Source organism: Lepisosteus platostomus, chromosome 14, assembly GCF_059453375.1.
Source record: "Lepisosteus platostomus isolate fLepPlt1 chromosome 14, fLepPlt1.hap1, whole genome shotgun sequence".
Lineage (NCBI taxonomy): Eukaryota > Metazoa > Chordata > Actinopteri > Semionotiformes > Lepisosteidae > Lepisosteus > Lepisosteus platostomus.
The window spans coordinates 19,379,105-19,402,705 of NC_142624.1; the positions used below are offsets into that span (position 1 = coordinate 19,379,105).

The window sequence follows — 23,601 nt, forward strand, 5'->3', positions numbered from 1 at the left end:
TAAATGTAGTGGTTTGACAATATGCCCTCAATGCCCTTGAGGATTTTAAATATCATATGATCTCCCTAATAGTCTTCTTTGTTCAAGGATGAAAGTGTTTGGTTCCTTCAGCCTGTCAGTGTAGAGCATTCCTTTAAGCCCTGGGAGGTATCTGGTTGCTCTTCTCTGGATGGATTCCAGAGCAGCAATATCTTTTCTGTAATGTAATGCCGAAATATTAAAAATGAGGCCTTATTTAGTGCATTATACAAGTTTAGAATAACATCCATTGATTTGAATTCTACGCTCTTAATTGTATATCCCAAAATTTTAACACCTACTAGAAGAATTTGTGGCAAGTTGTAAATAATTTCAGGAGACTGCAAGATTTATTCTTATTTATTCATAACATACTGTATATACAGCACAGTAGATGACAGTGATATGTGAACAATACTTAATTATCAATATAATTTAAGGGATTATATGATAACATATGATATCATATGTCATATCCATATTAGTTATTACTCGAGATCTGGTCATCCTTGTACAGATTTCAACTTTCAAAGGAAGACATACTGTGAGGTTACACAATAATTTCAAATATATTGAACAAATTAACTATGAATTTAAAACCTTTTTATTATTGATTAAGTTTCCCAAGGCAGAGTAATTGAACCACATGAGCCTAAAACTAAATACAACATTTCTGAAGAATTCAAAGTTTCCCCAAAATAAGTTTTTGTGTCATCTGCACACTGGTGTGCCTTTCATCTCTAAAATTGTCTAAAGTAATATCTTAAAATTTCAACCCAACATTTGAAAAGAACTAATGATCTTCAATGTGACATAATGCATATTACTACTGGACACAATAATGAGCATTTACACCACTTTACTATTTACAGTAGGTAAAAGGTATTAAGGTAAAAGGTAAAATATGCAGTCAGATAAAGGCAAAATTGACAATATGTAGAATTCACTAAAACATCATTCCTCACTTCATAACAATATGCTCATAATGTGGATGACATTAAAACAAAGACATACTGTATTAATAAATAATTCTTTTCATCTGGATATTTGTACACTAAATTGCATAATGAATAACATGTAGAGATTAAGTATAGGATCTTAGGACAAACCATTCTATGTTATTGTGTTATATTATAATGCATGCATGTTTGTATTTCTTTAAAGAACCACCCATTAAATTTGTGAACAAAGAGGATGCCAAGGATTCGATAGAAGTTGTGGAGAACGAAAGTATAACACTGTGTGCCAAAGTGTCACTGGAGAATGCAGTCGTGCAGTGGTTGAAAAACTGGAGAGACATCAGTGGGGAGCGTTACAATACCAGCAGTGATGGGAAATGCCGTCTTTTCAGTATCCATCATGCACAGATATCAGACAGTGGGGTGTATACTTGTGATGCCTTTACTGATGAAATGCACTTTACTCTTCAGGTCAAAGGTGAGAGCAAAGAAGACAAAAGCATGTCTGCAGAAGTATTGCATCATTGTTGTGGTTGTGGTGGTAGGGTGCCAAAACTGGTAGGAAAACTGATGTTTGTAATTAAAATGTAAGGCTAGATGTGTTCTTTTGGAAGATTTACCAGTAATCTAAAAAATACAAGAAATGTAATCCATCCACGTGCAGTTGCAAAATTGAAAAAAGCCAGCCAAAATCATTTTTCCATTGCAGATCATTTTTGGAAATGGTGAAGTGTGTGGGACTTAATTATAGCGTGTGAGTACTGAATGTGGTGGACAGAACTCTAAAATCAGACAACACTGAGAAGCCACGTGTTAAGGGAAAGAAAAAGTTGCCTATTGATGAAGACATTCTAAATATTACACTTCGAAATGAAACAGAGTTTAAATATCTGTAGCTTTTGATTTAAAATATTTTAAAATGTTTTATTTAAGTATATTTATTTAGCTTTTGGAATACATTTATGAATATTTACAGAGCTGTTTTAGAAATCATATACTAAGGGTGGGCACAAGGACCAGGTGTCCCTACTTAAAGGGTTTGTTGAACATTTTTGGTTTTGCACCTCTGAATCTGCCCAATAGAATGTCTGTGCTGACAATATGACGGTGTGTTCAGCGGGACAGGGTAGGATTTTAAAAATGCCATTTAGTTTGTGAAGCTTTAATTTGTAAATTCAGAATTTTGCCTTTGTTAAAAATGAAAATTGGAGGAAAATACTCATAAGCAGTAAAATGCAATACAGTAACCCCTTGATTTAACAAAATAATAGGGGAAGCAATGCAGTCCATTAATAGCAAGTGTCTGTTAAATCACAGCATACTGCATATACTGTATATACATACACATGTATATGTGTCCTTTATTGAACATAGAAATGCATCGTATCAATGATAAAAAGAAATCAATACTGAAGGGAAACTGCATTAAAAATGCAATGCAACACATGCAATAAGATATACACGATATGGTAAAACAATATGAATAACATGTAATGTAGAAATAATAACTCAGTTTTACAAAAGATATAAAGTACTGTAAAACAGTAATGAAATAGCAGTAAAAGTGATTACATGTGCATTGGAAGCACTACCTCTTCCAATCGTTTATCACTTGCCACTTTCATATGCTTTCTAGCATCAACAATAGATCCACCCACATCAATTAAGAAAAAAGCTTTACTTTGCTATTTGTAGTAGACACAGTTTCTTCATACATACCATAGTGCTCTCAAGTGCATTGGATGGATCCACCAGATTCAAGCTCTCTTACAAGTTTTACTTTCTGAGTTAAGCTCAAATTAACACTGTCACTACCCTTACAAGACAAGATTGAACCTTGGACCTTCGTAGGAAAGAAGCCAAGATGCATCTAGATGATATCCAGGGGGATAGGCTGTAACAGAGAACTCAATGGACTTGAATCCCTTGTTACCGAGCAGTCCTTAAAAGGAAGCTTGCTGGACATTGGTCAAACACAGATTTTGTCAGAAGTTTCCTAAGTTTGTTGGTTTCATTAAATTGCATTTTACTGTACTCATAATCTTTTCACTGGTGCTGAGAAAGATCAGACCATGTGAAGAGCTGAGAGCTGTTACAGGTTTGTTTGAAATGTTTTATATTAACAAAAGCTAAATAGCTGTATTTTGTTACTGTAGTAAACAAAGGAAAGGAAATTGTAGGAAAATGTAGGAAATTTCTGCAATTTCCCTCACGGGATCAATAAAGTATCTATCTATCCAAACAAAATGCATCAATAATAAACATGAATATTACAATCACATGATAATACTGCATATGAACATTGATATTATGCATCTACAGGGTAATCAGTCCTTAAACGTATTACCTTTTGATTGATTGTGAGAAAGTACCATATACATTTGATAAATTGTTGATTGTTGATTAAACAGCAGTTTTTGCATGTCAGAAAAGGCATTACGCTGAATTTACAGTATTTAAACATTTGAGGGCTGTTTTAAAATCCCATCCTGTCTCAGAGTCCTAGTAAACATGAGGTCATATTGTACCAGTGGGTGACAACATAATTTAAAATAGACATTCAGGAATACCTTTTTTAACAGCACGTGGAGTTAAAATGAAAGACAGTACAAAATATAACTCAAAAATGGATTCACATTTGTATTATAAAACTGTTTTACTGTTTCTTTTCCAGATAACTTAGTTTTAAAAATAAAGTCAGAATTTAATTGAGTGTATCAAATGTGTCTGCATAGATCCAACTACAGATGAGATCTTTGTCTCATGTTATTATGAACAAATACGGGGGTTATTTGCTAGGCTTATCTCTGTATGTTTATATACATGAAATCTTCATTAATTTTATTACATATACATAAAAAAGTTCAAATGACCAGTAACAAAAGGGAAAACAAAAAACAAGCAGGCACACGTCCCTACCTTGTTTCCCTTCAGCTGCTCCAGTTAAGTTTGAACGCAAGCAGGAAAAGGCAGAGGAAGTGTTTTCCATGGAAGGTCAGAATACCGTGATGTCTGCAGTAGTGTCGAGTGGGAAAAGTGAGGTAAAGTGGTTCCGCCACCGCTGCCAGATCTTCGAAGCTGAGAAGTACGAGGCCAGGGTGGAAGGCCGAGTTCACAGCCTCATTGTAAAGAACACATGCAAGGAGGACTGTGGCCTGTATACCTGCGTCTCAAATGATGATGAGATGGTATTCGTTGTCAGTGTGAAAGGTTCGTACGGGCGCATACTGTGGATTTTTCCCTTTTTCTCTTAAAAAGACATAACGAATGAAGCAAAATGAGTCTAGTTACAAATATGTCAAAAGCAAGAGCACCAATCAATGATTAAATCTCAAAGTCTGTCACCAGAGCATAGACTACTAACCATAATGCAAATAAGCTTTTAAAATGTTTTAGAAATTGTCAAATTATTTTTTATAATGAAAGTTTGGAAGGGACGACAACAGCTAAGTTCAATTAACTTCAGCTGTCAGTAATTCATTATAATTCCTGACATAATTTCCTCACTTTAAATTATAAATACTATACATAAGTCCCCTTTTCTCCTTCACTGCCTTACATTTGCCTTTTGTATCCCTCCACCATCCCATCTCCAGCTTTGCAGCTAACCCTTGGTCATTTCTTACTCCATACAGGGGTCCTAGCCTCCTTGTCCTGTGGCCAGGTGGTTAGTCCTCAGCCAAGAGGGTTAAACCAATTTCGCTTGACTAAAACACTCAATTAACCTCTTCAATATGCTTAATTCTTGAGTTTTGTTATTCCTAGTGAATAACCCCTTGGGTTTGTATTCAGATGAAAAGTGGTGGATCTGTCCAAACACTCTTCAGCTATCTTCCACTTGTGTTCAGAAAGATATATTTAGTCTCTCAGAATGTTGTAAACTTGAATAGAAAGTCACTATGACCCTTTGCAGGAAAAGCAGACTGAAAATGAATGGCTGGATGAATGAACAAGAAGGCCACTGGCAGAGTAAAAGTGTGGTGAAAATATAAACTTCTGAGATACAATTATACAATGTTAGTATTCCAAAAGCCATCATTTTTCAAAGCAACCTTTTTATCAGAGAAAAATGCACTAGTATACAGTGAGCAATTTGAAATCATGTGCAGTACAATGCATTTAAAACCAAGATTATGTATGTAACACAGTTTGCAGTCATTGATGTACTCTTCTTTTTTTTTAAATCTGTGGTGCAGAGATGAAGTTGAATTTTGTAAGAAAGCTGGAGGATGTCTGTGCTCACAAGGATGACACAATCACACTGCGATGTGAACTCTGCAAGCCAAAGGGAGATGTACAGTGGCTGAAAGATGGGCAGGAAATCATTCCTAGCCGCCGGCTAGTCATTAAAGCAGAGGGCCGTGAACGCTCTCTGACCATTTACCGGGCCACTGGAAATGACTCTGGAGAATATGTTTGTGAATCCAAGGATGATAGAACATGTGCCAAAGTCATTGTAGAGAGTAAGTAGACTTGAGCTCACCATTACTCAGAGTGAAATATATATTGGAACCCCCGCATCTGAGACAGAAACAGATTTCTGTACAAAGTCTAATAAAATGAAAATTAATGAATTACCACCACAGGTTTTCAAATAGGAAACCACATCTCAGGGTAGGGAGAAAAGGAGGCATAGGTATTCCTATTTAGACAAAAGGGAAAAAAACATAATCAAGAATAATGACTAGCTCCAATGACTGTGCTGTCTCACATATCTTAATTTTAAGTCCTGGGTTCGATTCTAGAGTCCCTTCTATGTGTTTGCATGTTTTCCCCATTTTTACCAGGGGTTCCACTTTTCCCTTAATTTCCAGACTCATACTGGCAAGGTTCTCTCTACATTGTCACTCCATTTGTATTCCCTGCAGCAGAATGAAATTGCATTCAGGATATATTCCTTCTGAGCTGAGGAAAAATGAGTATTAAAATGGTTGAAAGTTTAAACTGTAGAGATAGAAAGGAACTGCAGATATTGTTAACTGATATTCACTCCTGGACCTGTAGGGCTGCTGTGTCATCTGGTTTTCATTTCATCCTGGACTCTTAATCATTTTATTTGTATCAGCTGTTCACTTAATGTCTATATTACAACTGCTGCCTTGTCTTTGCCTTGTCACTGAGGTTTACACATTCTGCAAATATCACCTTTAATTGAATGAAATGCTATATTGAGTTCCTTTCTCTCTTCCAATCTCTTTCAGTGCCCCGTGTAGTGGAGTTCATTGCAGAGGTGCACAGTGTCACTGTGCTGGAAGGAGAAGATGCCATGTTTAAGTGTGTTGTGTCACCTGAGGATGCAGAGCTGGTGTGGCACAGAAACGGCGAGCCCATCATTCCAGATGATAAATACGTTGTGTCGAACAACGGAGTGTGCCACACACTGCACATCCTCAGCTGCCAGCTGTCAGACAGTTGCAAGGTGACAGCTGAGGCCGAGGGAGTAGTTTCAAAATCAAACTTGAAGGTGCAAGGTGCGTTTCTTCTAGAGTGACATTGTTGGGCAGGAAAGCAGGAGGAAAGTACATCTGATCTTACAATACTTTACAATACACTTCAAAGATTAAATCTGTTTGCAGCTTATTTATAGAAGTCTCAGACAATTACAGACCTGTTTTATTTAACATGTTGTTAGTTTGGAATGCCAGAGATTGCATATAATAAGGTTTCATTTCCGATGGCTTATGGACTATGTATCATGACACTTTTTGTTCTTAGATTATTACTTTGTTCTTACAGAAACACAATTTGTTCTTACATTGAAGAGAGATAAAATAGTCCATCTAGAAATGTTTAAATTCTTTAAACGTTGTCCGTGATAGATACCACAGGAAGATGACGGCCACAAGTGGTAGTGTCCTAGGAACACTTGTCATGATTTATAAGTATGGGAGACTCGTTCAGAGGAACCTAGACAAAGTGACCAACAGTGACCAGCAAGAGTTATTTTGAGTAGCTTATTTTAGAGTCCAACAACACTATAAATAAGGACTTCCTGTCGTCAGAATAGTTGTCAAAATCACACCCCCTTTAGATTTTTGTGATTGGGTTTCATTGTTGATCTAAATCTAAATTGTCCTTAAGGATTTTTCGTACTTTCTGTGTTATCTTAGAGGCACAGGTGGTGTTCACGAAGAAAATGGAAGCTGTTATTGCTGAGGAACATGGTGAGGCCACTCTGGAGGTGGAAGTGAGTCTGGATTCTGGAGAGGTCCAGTGGATGAGACAGGGTGTGGTGATCCAGCCTGGACCCAAATTTACCCTGAGGCAGAATGGCAAGAAACGTAGCCTGACTGTGCACAACCTCTCTTTTTCCGACCGTGGCACCTACCGCTGTGAGACTCTACATGACCGAACTCAGGGCAAGCTAATTGTGGAATGTGAGTGGAACATCTTCACTTCCTCCCGTGATCTATTATTGCATACATTTTATAAACTCAAATTGTAAGCTTAGAAATCTGATTTTGCTTTTCAAAGATGTATGCAGTCAAAATCTATACAATGCCTTATAAATATCTTTGCTACAGACCTTCTCCATAAGACCCCTAAAACTGACAATCCTGTACTGTGGACATAAACCTTTATAAAGGGAACATAAGACTGCTTTCATAAAATAATATCTTCTATTGCTAAGCCAACCCTCTTAACTGATGCTATAACAGAGACAGTTAATACCTAAGAAACATGCATCCTCAAAACAACAAGTATTTGGAGGATTTAAAATGGAAACCTAAATTTCATAAGCAGGAAAAATACAACTCTTTTCCTTAAATTGTCCCTTCAGTGCTCAATGCCTGATATGTTTTCGTTCATCAAGGAAGAAACTAGTTGTGAACATGGGCTGTAATGCTGTAACTCAATTCCTCTTGTCTCTACTCCTGTATTTTCATTTCTGTTTCTTGTAGTCTATTTTCTTAAAGACAGCGCTGGTGATGTTGGATGACTGGCTGACTTTAAGGAAAAAAATCCAGCCTATTTGGAAGTGCATCTCATTAGATATCTCATCTCATTAGAGTTTGTGGGCTGCTTATCCAATCAAATTCCTTAGCTGTCCATACACACTTTAACAGATGTACTCCCTTTCAGAATCTAGAGTGGAAATAAAAATAACTAGCCTGCATACTCATACAAGAATCCAGCACACAACATAATTATCTGATGCATGGATGAAGATAAGTTTTCATATTTATAGATCATTCAGAACTGTGACATAACAAAGACATATTGGCAAAATGGAACATGCAGATAAACAGTGACATCTGTTACATTGGTTATTGTTTTAAGGTCACTGTTACAGGATGGTCAAAATACAGTGCACAGTGTAACCACCACAGCACCCTGTATGAAAAAGAGAAAAGAAAAGTCTGGTTAAATTCACTCATTGAACAAAACACAAAACAAAACAGATATTTCTTCAGCCACTAGCTGCTCCCTGGCTGTCTTCCTCTCAGCCCTTTGTGGTTCATTGTCTGGTCTCTGTCTGTCCACATCAACTGATCTTCAGTTCATTTGTTTTTTCTCTCTAAGCTGTTATCTTGCTATAAGCCCCCTAGTCCTTTGTCTCAGCAGCTAGGACCGTTGGTTTATGTGTCAGCTTTCCCTCTGGTGCTCCTTGTTGTGTAGTTCTTACTCTGTTGCCAGCTACAGTACCTCACACACCTGCTAAGAGGAAGCACATGTTTAAATATTGTAGGAGTACAGCTGGCAGGTATCAGAAGTGCAAGGATCAACAGCTGCTGCCATTCAGCCAATAATTAAGCTGGCTGTCGATCACAGTCACCTGTATTTCTTTCATTCTTTCTGTTATGAGAAGCACTCAATATGTATAGTGGTCTGACGAACAAATTCTAAAATGAAAGAGCATGCACAGAAATCATACTTGAAAAAACCAAACAAATGCATATGTTCTTCCTTAATGTAACTGGGAAATATTCACTAATACCTTTAAAATACTTTCTTCACTAATTCTGTTCTTTAACTGAGAGACCACACTTGTCTTACGGATAAACACTGGGTTCTTAAAGCATTTACTTGTATGTTATAATCTCTGCTCAGAGGTCCCTTTTAAATCAAACAGTATCTGTAACCACCATACTTCCCTATTGTATTCTTAAGACCTGTGTTATATTTTTCCATAGTAATTAAAAAATAGCCTCCTTCTAAATTAATAACTGTTTCTAGGTGATTACGAATGAGTTAGTAGTATTTTTTAGATAGCGTGACCATTTTTTTTAAAGTGAGGCGGATGTCTCTTCTCTGACTGTTATTGGCATCTCAAGTGAATTTGGATCTCTTTTCATTGCAGCTAAATTTATGCACTGGCCTTCAGAATCTATGGTGGTGTCATCAAGTATCAAAAATAAACCAGACTTGTTCCATCGTGAGTGTCTGTCTATGTGAGAATGAGTTGAAAATGCTGGTATGCCAGTTACAATAGATAATAATACCCTTCAGTGTAATGTTCTACCAATATCTAAAAAGGTGCCAATTCAATCTCCCTCATAAACAATGGTCCTGCTTGGATTTTGAACTCTAACTCTAATGCCATACATCATAATATTCACCCTTCTCAATCTTTTTTATAGCGATCCAATAATTTCTAACAGTGCTGCTACAACTACAAATATTCCCTTTCAGCTAATATAGTAGGGTTGCATAAAAGGTGCTTCATAAGCCTTCTGTCCAATTATTTTGGCTCAAAGTAATAGAAAATTTGCTTTGCAGTAAAGGTGGAGTACAAAAGCCCTTATGTTAAACTGCTGTAATTCAACCTTCCGCTTTCAGAATTCTGAATGCCTGCTTTTTGATAAAAACCTGTTTTTCAAGGCTGTGCTGGTTGAAGTAGCAATCTAATTAAATCATTCAGTCTAACACGTCCAAGTGATACAACATTAATGACCTTATCATTTCTTCCTCACAGCCAGGAATATTTCAATCCGCAAAGGACTAAGTGACATTGAAACATACGAGCGTGAGACTGCCTCTTTTGAGGTAGAGCTTTCTCACACGGATGTGGAGGGAGTGTGGCAAAAAGATGGCATCCGACTGAAACCAAATAATCACTGGCGAGTCAGCAATCATGGACGAGTGCACAGCCTCACCTTTTCAAACCTCACTCTTGAAGACAGTGGCACAGTTACCTTCTGTGCAGAAAGTGTGAGGACATCAGCAAGGCTGACTGTGAAAGGTGAGTCATATTCACAGCTGTGGATAGATAATTTTAATAAAAGACTTCATGTGAATGCACTTCATATGCAAAACAAGCTTCTTTAGAAACTTTTGCTTACAATTACAGTCATTCTCTTGTTTTTTTTTATTGTTTTGACCACTTGCAATTGCAGAAGCAAAAATGCTTCTAAAATGTTCCCTAAAACTAAATCTAAAAGAAAATTAAGTGGATTACTGTAAATGCTGTATATAATTGTTTTATGTGGGTTTAGTGCACTTTATTGCTTTCATTCTCTACAATACTTCCATAAATGTAATGAAGTCTGTTTTTAGCCTGTTAATTTTAGATTCCAAATCTTCAGGGCTTGATAATATTTTGACAATTTCAATTAAGGAAATAATATGGAATAATATTGGAATAAGCACCAGCATGCATATGTTATCATGTATTTAGATTTTTAGGAGGCATTTGTAACATTTTAAATAAAATTTAAATCTCAAATTGCAATTGCACTGGTCAAACTGGGTTGGTGGTATTAATGGAGTACCACAAAGATCTCTATTAAAACCACTGCTCTTCCTTATTTATGTCAATGTTTTAGACTCTCTTATAAGTATAACTAGTCAAGTTTGTAAAGGATACTGAAATAGGAGATTTAGCAAACACTACAGAACTTGCAAAAAACACAATGATGTAGCTAAAATTCAAGACTTATTAGAATGCAGATTGTTATAACACAGGAGGTAGGAAAAATATAAAGTACACAAACAATAAATACAAGCTTGTTAATGCTGAACTTGATGATATTACATATGAAAAAATACTTAGGTGTTTACTTCTTCTAGCCAATGTGGAGAGACATTTAAAAAGGTAAGCATAGTGCTGAGGAATGGAAAGGAATGACCTGAATTATCTTAGTTATGAACAGAGGGGATCTGATTAAATCAGTCAAAATCCTTAAAGGCACAAACATAGTCAAACCAGTGGACTTTAAAATCAACAGTGAAACATGAAAATAAAGGTGAAGTAATTTTAAAACAGAGAACTAGAGGCAGTATTTTGAATAAAGAGTTGTAGGAGTCTGAAAAAAACTATGCAACCATATTATCAAAACTGATACCCTCGCCTGATTTAGGAAATGGCTGGATGAGATACTTGGATCAATAGCTGTGACAGCATAGCCCTGGAAAGAGAGCAGTGGTTCAGGGAGGGACCATATTTCAGCAACTACATGGCCCTGAAGGTGCAGGACACTCAAGAAGCACCATGGCGTTTCATGTGAGAACTTGTAAGATGCATAGATGAGTGCCTGGAGAAGAGAATGAAAGTGTACGCCAATAATAATAATAATAATTGCTTACATTTATATAGCGCTTTTCTGGACACTCCACTCAAAGCGCTTTACAGGTAATGGGGACTCCCCTCCACCACCACCAATGTGCAGCATCCACCTGGATGATGCAACGGCAGCCATAGTGTGCCAGAACGCTCACCACACATCAGCTATCAGTGGGGAGGAGAGCAGAGTAATGAAACCAATTCATAGATGGGGATTATTAGGAGGCCATGATTGGTAAGGGCCAATGGGAAATTTGGCCAGGACGCCGGGGTTACACCTCTACTCTTTACGAGAAACGCCCTGGGATTTTTAATGACCACAGAGAGTCAGGACCTCGGTTTTACGTCTCATCAGAAGGAAGGCGCCTGTTTGCAGTATAGTGTCCCCGTCACTATACTGGGGCATTAGGACACACATGGACCGCAGGGTGAGCGCCCCCTGCTGGCCCCACTAACACCTCTTCCAGAAGCAACCTTAGTTTTTCCCAGGAAAAACTAAGCCAAGCCTCAGCCAGGACATGTCTTTAGTTATAAAATCTCTGTGCCAGTGAAGAACAATTTAGGAGAGAAAGTGCTGCTCCAAGCCAGGGTTGTGGTGGGCTAAGTCTTGGGCGTAAAAAGAGAAAAGCTCACAGAGATCATAGCTGTGTGATCATAGCAAAGACTTGCACTGAAGTTATCATTTTTAAGGAGCAGAGGGAGAAGAAAGCCATCTACAAAATAACATGCGTTTGCAGTAATTGATATATAGATGGATTCTTTTCCCTCTCCCCCAAACTCCCAAACTCTTCCCTGAAAGAGTGTGTGTTGGAATAAAACAATAAAACCACTGCTCTCTTTCCAGGGCTGAAGTGAAATAGTGTCAAGGTTTTGGGGCATATCAAAACCTAGAGAAGGGGTCTGCCAAAGAAAAGGAATGTTTGAAAGTGTAAAGCAGATGACTTGTTGGCACTTCAGTGTAGCTTAATTGGCTTAATAGCTTAATAAGGTGGATCTAAAGTATAAGGCAATCTACTGTATGACAGAGGCAGCTATTGTAAAAGAAGCATTAAGTGTGTGTGGAAAACAAAGTAACAGTGTAGCATCCCGGAAGTAAAACTTCCTTAATCTCATACAGCAGACCTCACACAAAAACATTGAGAATCTCAGGGTATCCCCAAAATTTAGATGTCCAGTTCTGTTGGCAAAGTAACTCAATGCCTACAGCACAGGAGACCAGCTTACTATAAAACCAACTGGCCTAGTTTGGCCAAAGGGTCAGCTGTAGGTTATAATTGTTCTCAGGTTCTTTTTTCTTGGAAAGTATAACAGGGTATTTCCATGGAAGTTACTGCTAATGCTCACAAAAATAAAGTATGACTATAACAAAAACTAGTCAACAAAACAATCCCCTCCCCTCTACTATCTACAATGCTAATTTAGTCGTAAATTTTTGGAATTGTGAATATAGCATTGCTTTATATGAAATTAAGACTGGTGGTTAACATGCAATTTATTATTGATACATGTTTGTAGAGAAAAGTAAAAATAATACATTTTATTTTTTTACCTTTATTTCTTAATTTCTTTCCGAAACACCAAAATTAAAAAGTTTCACACCATTATTTGCAAAAGCTGGCGAAACATACTGTATTACTGTAATTGAAGAATCGGCTACATATTATGCATGCCGTGGGTTCACATTACTGGGGTAAATGTGTCTGTTATAAATCAAATTTAGAAAATGCAAAACAGTATTCAGTGGCACTATCTCATTGTATCTGTATGGTTATCTCTTATTAAAGTCATTATACCTCACTGATAAGATTCAATGTAATAAGTGAAAATTCCTACAACAATGACAACAATAAGACTGGCATACGAAAAACAGAATGCAGGTTTCACAGTTGAGCCAGAGCTGAACTAACAGTTTTATGCAGAAGTGCCTCTGCATCTGGTTTGGAAGGGTGCAGTTGCTCTTACCAACACATTACACAACAGCTGGATAATGAGAACAGCTGGACAGAGGGTGGTACAGGAAACAGACTTTACCGCTGAACTGGGGGATTTTGGTTTCTAAAGAGAATTGCATATAATATGGTGCATGTAACTTCCTCTGGAAAATCACCCATGATTTCCAGTTTTTCAGAGGATTCCAGGACATTCTGCGGAAACGACATGTTCTACAAAGCAAGGGAAAATAATAAAGCCAGATTTCCACCTATAGAAGGCTCAGTGAAACAATGTCAAACATTTTGGATTTTGAATAAAATTTAAATATAACACATATGTTACTGGGTGGTATTATTTTAGGTACTACAACATTTATATTTCAATATAGGATATATTAGTGTTTTGGAAAGCTGCTCATTTATTAAAATTATAATGACTTTTCCTTGCATTTGAATTTTGGTATTTCATATATGCTGGAATGTATATATATTTTAACCAGAGTTAAACCATCTCAGTCTAATCTTACTTGTAGCTGTTTTTGTAAGAACTCACTGCTCTGTTTCAGAGCCTCCTGTGACCTTTCTGAAAAAGCTGGAGGACCTGCGGATTCCTGAAAACACAGCAGCCTTGCTTGAGTGTGAGCTGTCCAGGCAGAATGTGGAAGTTAAGTGGTTAAAGGTGAGAGAAAGTGATAACAAGTATTTAAGCAAAAACTATTTCTTGGAAAACGAATGAATGTACATTTTTTTAACAATGAAAAGGGATAGTCGACAAAATGCTCCAGGAGAAAGCCTAGTGAGACGGACTGTCTGTAAGCTGCAAAAACAGTGGGTTTGTAAGAGAGTGCATCAAGTGTTTGCGTGTGGTTTGCATGTGGGAAGTAAATAGAGAAAGGCAGTTGGTGGAAATGGCTCCTGGAGAGGTTCTGTTGGTAAAGGGCTTCTGAAAAACAGGCCATGGTAAGGGGATAAGTGGTTGGGTCCAGCAGATGTTGCATGGTGGAGACAGCAGTTCAGACTGCTTTCTCTGGTGGCCTGTCAGACTGGAGCAGTTCTTCTCTATTGTCTGGTCATGCTCAAGAATGAGTGATGTGGATCTGACGTGAGAAAAGTGGGAAGAAATGTATAAGGTGATGAATATTGTAAAATGTGAGTTTTACTGAGGAAGTATTTGGGAGTGAAGTTAGTGGTGTGGTAAAAAAGGTTTATACATGAGCGTAGACCACAGACCAGAGAGCAGGAATCGCAGCCTGTATTCTCCCAGCTCTGGCGGAGTGGAGTTGAGGGGCTACCTGCCCAGCTTCTGACTCCCGTAAGGTCTTTAAACTTTACCGAAACTATTTTAATGATCCCAGTGAATTTGAGAACATGATTTAGGTAATTAAAACCAAGAAAAACACAATATAAACAAAAAACAAAGGAACACAATATGCTTACCAAATGTTTGCACAGCCTTTAAAAAAACATTTTCTTCCTGCCTTCAAACTTGGAGATGGGTCCATAATTATTTTTGTTTAGCAATTCAAGCCTTTGAGATGCTTCTCCTACAGAAGATTTAAATTAAGAGAAATACAGAACTATACTCATGACAACCTTAAAAACATTAAAAGCCAAAATAACTTCTATTGTCAAGTCTGTTCATGCACTGGACTTTCTATGGAGATGCTGTGAACAGACAGACATTAAGCTCAAGTTGGTAGCTGCATCAGCATGTTTAGGCTGCAAAGGAACAAGTAAATTCCATGCTGAAAAGAGAAGAAAAGAAACATACTGTAACATTTCTGCTGTGCAGTCTTCTTCAAGTGTAAAGATTTTCAGCATGGAATAAACCTTTACTTGTTCCTTTGCAGGAATAAAGCACCATTGAAACAGTCTAGAACGGGGAATCCAGCACAAAATCTACATAGACAATTACAAGAACTGTTAAAAAAATACTGCAATCAATTGCTAGCACTAGATGCAAGACCAAGATAAAATATTCAAGGCTATGTGTGAGTTGCTTTTTTTATAGAACGGACAAGAACTGAAACCAGGGAAGAGCTACCGCATCTACTCTATGGGGAGAAAGAGGTTCCTCCAGATCACAAAGTGTGGGACCATGGATTCGGGGATATATACCTGTGATGCTGGGGACAGCACAGTGTCCTGTACTCTGGACATCTATGGTATTATTGACTTTTAAAAATGCATGTCACACATCACAAAACTTGTATTATTATGTCTTTTGCATTTCACACACACAGACATTCACATATACCACAGGACAACAAGTGGAATTCAAAAGGACAAACACTAAGTCACTAATTAAAGATTTATGTCACTTATGCAGAGAATTTTATTTTATCTTCAGTCCTGTCCACACAGAGAGGGAATTTCAGATCTGGCTTGAGGTCACAAAAAATACCCAGTTTGAACAACTTAATTGTGTGCATGATAATTTGATGATCTGGAAATATGTTGCACATTACAACTAAAAATAATCTCATCAGTCCAACAGCCTAATTCATTTCACGTTTACAGATTGAAATCATAATTTCAAATAACCTAGTCATTACCTTATTGCAACTAGTTTAGACAGATCTTTAGATATACTAGAAGTAGATTTTAAGTGACATGGACACAAATGTTCACCAGGAAAACTAAAACTAAAAATAATTATTATTCAAATTAAAATAATTATTGTAAAATAATTGTATATTTAAACATTTAAAAAATAAATTACAATTTAATATGATTAAATTACTGTATTATAATAGCATGCTGTGGAAAACCCCTCTCATTTTTCATTTATCCCCAGATGCATTTCAAATCGACAGATTTAACTCACACTCTAGCACTGCCACCATCTGCTCAGAGCACGTAATTGCAGCTGAACTAGAAATCAAAATTACTAACCTTGCAAAACATTCAGCTTAATTTTAAACGAAACGAAACAGGGTTTTCCTGCATCTACTACAATAAACTAAACTAAGAACTCCTAAACCAAACTTATTAAGATGCTTGTGGAAATATATAGCTGCAATTCCATATTCACCCTAATTTTGCATCATGATTTTAGAATACTGAGTAGACAGCTACAAAATGATAAAAATGGATACTAGAAAATCAGACAAAGTCAACAAATCTGTTCTAATCTCAAGAGCACAATGGAGAAGATTTTACTGAACTTTCAAAACAAGGATAAATTACCTACAGACTAATTATTTAACAAAACTGGCTAAATAATTAGCTCTGGCAAAAAGATAAATGTATCCTTTTATAAATGTCACATACTGTAAGAGTTAATTTTAAAATGAAGGCTCTTGAAGAGATGTAATCAGACTCATTATTGAAATGACATGTACAGTAAATGTCCTAATAAACCTTTTGTGAAAAATCTCTGTAAATCATTCTGTCACTATAATAGCTTATCTTTTTCGTTCATGTGGGAGACTAATGCCAGTGGAGGTGAAAGTCTGCTTACTCTCATGGTTACTCCTATTTCATTCTTTCCAGAGAGGAAAGTCGAGATAGTACAGGGTCTGGAGGATTTGGACATTGAGGAAGACCAAAATGCGGTGTTTTTGTGTGAAGTGTCAGTGGAGGATGTGCCAGGGGAGTGGTTTAAAAATGGGGAGAAAATCAAACCCACCAGCACCATCAAAATCCGTCAGGAAGGTGAGCACTGTTTATTTCATAATTGCTAAGATACTAACCAGCATTATAAATCACACAAGCAATGCTTCATAAAAAATATGACAGGATTCAACAGAGGAAGCTGATTACAGTGATTTAATTGATCCAAAGCTATTCTGTTGTTTTGCTTTGCGATGAAGCGCCTTTTCCATGTGTTGGCAGAGCTGAAGTCCCAATGTAGATGTCAGTAAGGAAAGAAACGGCAGCTAAAACATTTTAAAATCCCTCTGCTCATGTTCAAGTTTCTACACGCTCCTCTCCTTATGTTCTGTATCAGCTCATATGTTCTGTATCTTCTTGTTCATATATTTTTTAGATACATTTCTTTAGAAGGAGCGACCAGTCATATTTTAAATATCCCATAGACTCTTTTAAACAAATGACCTCATTTGTTTCAGCCTGCCTACTATATAAGTAAAAAAAAGTCATAATATAGATTAATAATCTTGACATAAACCCTGCATTATAGAAACTATATAAAATATTTTACTCACTTGTATGACTTCTATAACTCTACTACCATTTTATTGACATTTTGTTACTTTTGATACAATCCTGGTCCTGTTTATAGGTTATCAGTCCAGCTGGACTCAAAGCATCCTAAATCAGCTCATTATTGACTTAATTGGACCGGTTTTCCTGATCTTCATATGCTGTTGTTTAAAAGAGGCCTACAATTCCTGTACACACACCGTCCCTCCAGTATAGAGGACAATAAAATGCAACGGAACCCTTGCTTTCTTTATTCCTTTCACTTTAGGGACCAAGCATTTTCTTCTGATGTGTAATGTAAGGGCAGAAGACTCTGGAGAGATCAAGTTTGTTGCAAAACAGGCCGAGTCTACTGCTTACTTAGAAGTAGAAGGTAAACATTCAGTGTTTTCATGTGTACATTTTTCTGGATAATTAAGTTTGTTTTCCAATAAAAATACTTTCAATTTATTTTTAATTGCACTTACTGTATATATTTTTTTCAATACAAAGTATCACAAAGCACTTTACATATAGGAGGGGTCTCCATCCTCCACTGGGTGTCATTTTACACCAGCAGCTCCACCATAACTACACAGATCACAGAAAAGTAAAAAACTGCTTCATTCGCTGAATAAGGGGGAAACTTAAGGACGCATGGGATTTATACCCCTACACTTTCAAACAATGCCATGGGATCTTAATGACCAAGTAGTTGGGACCTTGGTTTAACATCTCTGATGGACAACAAAGCCTACAAAACTATACCATTACCATACTGCATTACTTTAGAAATTCTGGTCCAATGGGAAGAACACCACCTGATTTGCCATCAATATGGTTTTCCCATAGAGACCTACTCTGACAGTACTACCCCAGCTGAGTCTTGCTTAGCTTCTGAGATCTGAAGCTAAGCAGATGAAGGTACAGTAGTTTGCTGTACTACTGTAGCAGACTAAAGCCAACCCAGATGTGGTGATGCTTGGCTGGTTGTTATGTGCCTTTTGGGTAATCACAATCAGCTAATGAGTAACTCGTACTCAAAAGTCACAAATCTGAACCATAGAATAGCATGAAAGTATCAAATATAAGCTCTACACAAACCCATTTAATGACTGAGCCTAGAAACCGTTAAAAAGAATGAGGCATTGCAACAGTGGAGTCAACTGTAGTACAAAAAAAGTTCTTAAACATTTTTAGAATCAGCTGCTGATATACAGTGCCAGCCTTCACATTTTCACTGCTTCCTCACACCACAGTCAAGTGGTAGAGCCTCCACTTGATACTTGATCATCCTTTTTCTGCTTAATGTATTACGCCACTTTTTAGCTCCTCCTTCCAAGTTGCATATCTTCATTCAGCAAACAAAATTAACTTAATAAATCTTTTTAATCATATACAGTATGTTCAATATACTGTATTTGATACTATTAGAACCAGCGCTGAAACTTCTTTTCGGTTCTCAAGACTTCACTCATTACTTTGTAAACATCCATATTTCAGTATTGTACGGTAGTCTTCTGTGACCACCTCTTTCCCGGTTAGAAACATTTGTTTGTTCTCTTTCTGTCACTCTTTTTTTCTGCATTTTATTTACTTTTCATTCATTGAACTACTGTGGATAAGTACATTACTATTTTCTGAAATATTTAAAAGGTTACTTTATACATAAAGAAATGTCTGATCTTACAAAAAGACTGTAGTCCTGAGATCCAGGACTGTATTCAACCTGGAATCCATTAATGCCTTGGTATCTACAGTATAATTACATCAAACCTTTAAGAAGCTTCCTAATTCTCCTGCCTATCCTCACAGAACTCCCAGTAACAATAGTAAAGCCCCTCAGGGACAAGACAGCCCTGGAAAAGCATCGTGTGATCCTGGAGTGTACAGTGTCCAATCCCCGATCAAGCATCCGTTGGTACCAGGGTGATAAATTGATCCTGCCCTCTGAACACTTTGAGATATGCAGTGAGGGCTGCTACCGCAAACTGGTCATCCACCAGGTTGCACTTTCAGATGAGAGTGTCTACAGCGTTGAGGTTGGAGAGCACAAATCATCGGCAAAGCTGATGGTGGAAGGTGAGCCACATTGTCCCCCCACACTTCCCTCCTACGGAGTACAGATGAGAAAGAGCCTGTGTGTGAAGAAATAGGAGAGCTCTTGGAATTTTCGTGTTCTCATGTGAATTCTTTCCCGAATGTTTCTACAGTATTTTCATCAAGTTTCCTTTTGGTTACTTGAGAGGTCTTTTTTCTCATACTACGCAGGTGACATTTTCTAATTTCTATTTTTTTTTGTCCTAAAACATTAATTCATATTTGTTTGGCTGTCGGCATCATATGTGTTTCACATAACATGGCTCAGCAAGCACCCTTAAGTTTTCAAGTTTTCTTTTAATCCTGATATACATTCTCCTTTCGCACTGCCCATCTAGAACAGGCCATCTTGATTGTCCGGGTTCTAGAAGATGTGGAGGTGAGAGCTCCAGAAGAGGCATGTTTTGAGTGTGAGATCTCTGTCCCAGTCATCAAACCACCTGTCTGGACTCTGAATGGGGAGACCCTTCAGCATGGCGGCGATGTTCGACTGGAGAGCATGGGCACTGTTCACAGACTCACCCTCAGAAAGACCACAACAGAAATGACTGGCCTTGTCAAATTCACCACTGGCAAAGCACGAAGCAGTGCCAGGTTAAAAGTCAAGGGTGAGTAGGCTTTTCTTGTCACTAACAGTTAAATCATGGAATTTAAGTATCTCACTCACCAGAACTTGGACTTGAACTTTATTGCCATACAGTATGTAACCGGTACTGGTACAATGGAATTCTTACTTACAGAAAGTCTCTCGATAGTAAAACAAGTGTAAAAAACAAAACAAAGTGCAAACAGTGCATCAAGACAATGTACAAACAAACAATAGACAATGTGCAAGTAAACATGTAGACAGTTTGAATATAAACAATACAGACGTGTAAACAATGACTGGAGATGTGCAATAGATAAGAAATCATAAAGAGGTAGATGGTGATGGTGTAGGTGTGGTCCGAGGGGGATGGCTAAATGTGTTCGCCAGTCTCACTGCTTGTGGATAGAAGCTATTGAAGAATCTAGTGGTAAGTGTCCGTATGCTCTTATATCTCTTGCCTGAGGGCAGTGGGGTGAAGAGCTCATGCCCGGGGTGGTGACTGTCCTCTGTGATGGCCAGAATTCTACCACGGCAGCGGTCCTCATAGAGCTGTTTAATCTCGGTGAGACCACAGCCGATGATCTTCTGGGCCATATTGACCATTCTCTGCAGTGTCTTTCTTTCTCGCGAAGAGGTGTTGCCATACCACACGGTGATCCCGTTGGTGAGGACGCTCTCGACGCTCACCAGTAACAAGATTTTGCAAATTATCAAAACTACCACTATCTCCTGACATAGCTGGATTAATTTGAAAAAGTTCACAATTAGATGAAACGATGAGACAACACAGACATATCTGTAGAATCATTCTGTATTTTGAGGCCTTGTATAGAGTTTTTGGTGTATTTAACAAAATCCATGTCATTGGTTTCGGCATTTATAAACAAAGACAGAAAGCAGGAAGTTTTTTCTATCAATACTGTGTTTCAGGAAATGATTGGAATGTGGATTTTCTCTTTTGTATTGGTATTCAACTTAGTTTTAGTTTGAGACTGCCAAGATGCCAGTGGAAAACCAGTCCTTTCCCTCAATTCAAAAAGTATTCATCATCAAAGTTTAAAAAAAGAGTCTAATTCTGCTTTAAGAAGTACAATTTTAGAATTCCAAATTACAGTATTTGCCTTGTTAAAACTTGCACCTTCCAGGCTCATAATGTGAGCCACATGCCCAAGATGCTTTGTTTAGCATCTTTGTTGGGGTTAGTGACTTTAAAATACATCTTACTCCTCATCTATCTGTTTTAAGTACTTTATAAACATAGATATTCCAAAAACAAGAACAAAAAGAAACAACCGCTCTCTTGCACCTTTTGTCAACTCATTTTATTTACTATTTTTAATTCATATTTCCGAGTATTTCTGGTGTATATATATTATTTCAACTAAAATATTTCTGAAGTTTTTAGAGTAGTTTACAATATGTAGATTTTTCTGTAGTTCAAAAATTCTGCAAATTAATTCTAAAGAATGTTCACTTACATGTATCTTTTTTTATTTCACACAGACTAATTCCAGAAAACAGGACAAAGAATTGCCTGCGACCTGGAAGATACTAACAGTATTGTCAAAAACAGATTTATTTATGTATATTTATATATTTAATTGGGAGATAGAGAAGATAGGGGAAGAAAAATATTTTATAAGATGCTTCATGCATATTCCAAAATAATAGGATACTGGGCAGTGGAATGGTTTTGAAACGTAGTGCCACTGGTTTGTTCTGCTCTGCTTTAATTAAGGTACTATGCACCTGATTTATCACAATTCCATTTATGTGTTATTTGAAAGGAGTAAAACATTGTTTAAACATAAATTAGGAGTTGCTGGTTTGTGACTTTGGGTTCATTCAAAACAGCATTGTGATATAAACAGAATGTAAAGGGGAGTGCCTTTTCTGATAGGACCAGTTTATTCTATGTCACAAACCAATTAAAATCTAAGAAGAAACTGGATGGCAGGTATAACCTTCAAAATATTTTGACAATATCTGCTTTGAAAACTGTAGCTTTAAAAAATATCTAGCTTAGCTTGATTAAACCATAAGGAGTTACTTTTAAACAAAACATGATACTAACTTTAAATCCTTCAAATCCCTTCCTCAACAAAACACCATTTTATGTGCATTGAAAGCTCATCTTTTATGTTGTAGTGTTTGACATTCACTAGAAATATTCTAGGAGTTGGTTAAATGAATAGCAAGAGTTATGTGATAGTAATACAGTAAGTCAGTAAAATAAAACTTAAATATAAAAAAATCTGATGAGGTATGAAATCTGAAGTCTGCTTGCTTAGTTTTCAAGTCAGTCACCACACCGATTATATCCTGAATAATAATGTCATTCAAATATCAATGCAATTCTAAATTGTAAAAGAGAAATCAATATTAGTTGAGTATGAATCGTTTTACAGCTCAAAAGACAGGTTAAAGGAAAACCTATTTTATAACTTTGCAATGAGTACTCATAATAATAAATAAATAAATGAATTTGTACATGGTGTAGAACCCATAATATTCCTCTACTCTTGATTTTTTTCATAACTTAGCATTTGTATGACTTTTTAATCTTATTAATATAATAGAAATATAATAAAAATTATTATTTCTATTATAGGATACTGTAACTTTAGTATGATTGAAAATGAATGATATGTCCTACTTTAATGTGTTTTAAGATTTGAGTGTGTTGGGCCAAAATTGGTTAATGTTTAAGATGATGTTGACTAAGAACAGATTCATTAACATTTACTTCAGAATTAATTTGGTATTAAACGTTATCTGCAAGAAAGATCACTGTTGTTATTGCAATCAGTTTTCAAATATAATGCAATGTAATTAAAAGAAAACCTTTTCTGTCAGAGAAAGTGATGCCCCCCCCCCATTTCCTGTAAAAAAACTTCCCACATCTCCCCTTTCACCTCACAATCTTTCCTGAATTTCTGAGTTAGTGTCAGCACATTTTTGTTGTTGTTTCCAGATTCTGAATTCTTAAAATAAAACCTGCTTGATAGGAAAAGGAAACTGGTTGAGGTTTTCTTTGACTCAGAGGATCTCGAACTTTGACTTCAGACAGGAGTATTATTACAGTTGTTTCTGTTTTGTTTTTCCCAGACACCAAACTATGTATAAAGCTCAAGCTGTTAAATTATGTGTTCATTGTGAAACTTTAAGGGTATGGTTATTAGGCTCATCTGATCTCATTAATTACTATAATGTTGTATTCAGTCTTTTTCAATATAAAATATATTGAATGTATAAATACTGGATGGGGTAGGAGACCACTTGAAATAACCACTATCTACTCCGTCTCAGCTGTAACAATGTATTCTGGTTAATTTTCAGAGGGTCCTTTGAAAT

At 36.7% G+C, this 23,601-nt stretch overlaps 1 protein-coding gene across 10 annotated transcripts in view; it reads left to right on the forward strand.

Moving 5' to 3' along the window:
- obsl1a (obscurin like cytoskeletal adaptor 1a) overlaps positions 1–23,265 on the forward strand; it is a 69,304-nt gene extending 46,039 nt beyond the window's left edge. For 7 of the 10 annotated variants that reach the window (XM_088607374.1, XM_088607375.1, XM_088607377.1 and 4 more), the window contains 13 exons: positions 1,183–1,455; positions 3,912–4,187; positions 5,174–5,440; positions 6,179–6,448; positions 7,088–7,354; positions 9,895–10,161; positions 13,979–14,091; positions 15,424–15,577; positions 16,908–17,069; positions 17,848–17,952; positions 19,374–19,640; positions 19,997–20,266; positions 21,751–23,265. In XM_088607374.1, coding sequence (XP_088463500.1) covers positions 1,183–1,455; positions 3,912–4,187; positions 5,174–5,440; positions 6,179–6,448; positions 7,088–7,354; positions 9,895–10,161; positions 13,979–14,091; positions 15,424–15,577; positions 16,908–17,069; positions 17,848–17,952; positions 19,374–19,640; positions 19,997–20,266; positions 21,751–21,755 — 2,696 coding nt within the window. In that variant the 3' untranslated portion in view covers positions 21,756–23,265. The remainder of the gene's footprint in view (positions 1–1,182; positions 1,456–3,911; positions 4,188–5,173; positions 5,441–6,178; positions 6,449–7,087; positions 7,355–9,894; positions 10,162–13,978; positions 14,092–15,423; positions 15,578–16,907; positions 17,070–17,847; positions 17,953–19,373; positions 19,641–19,996; positions 20,267–21,750) is intronic. The other 3 variants (XM_088607379.1, XM_088607381.1, XM_088607383.1) reach the window with 1 other exon arrangement.
- Positions 23,266–23,601: the final 336 nt, after the last annotated feature.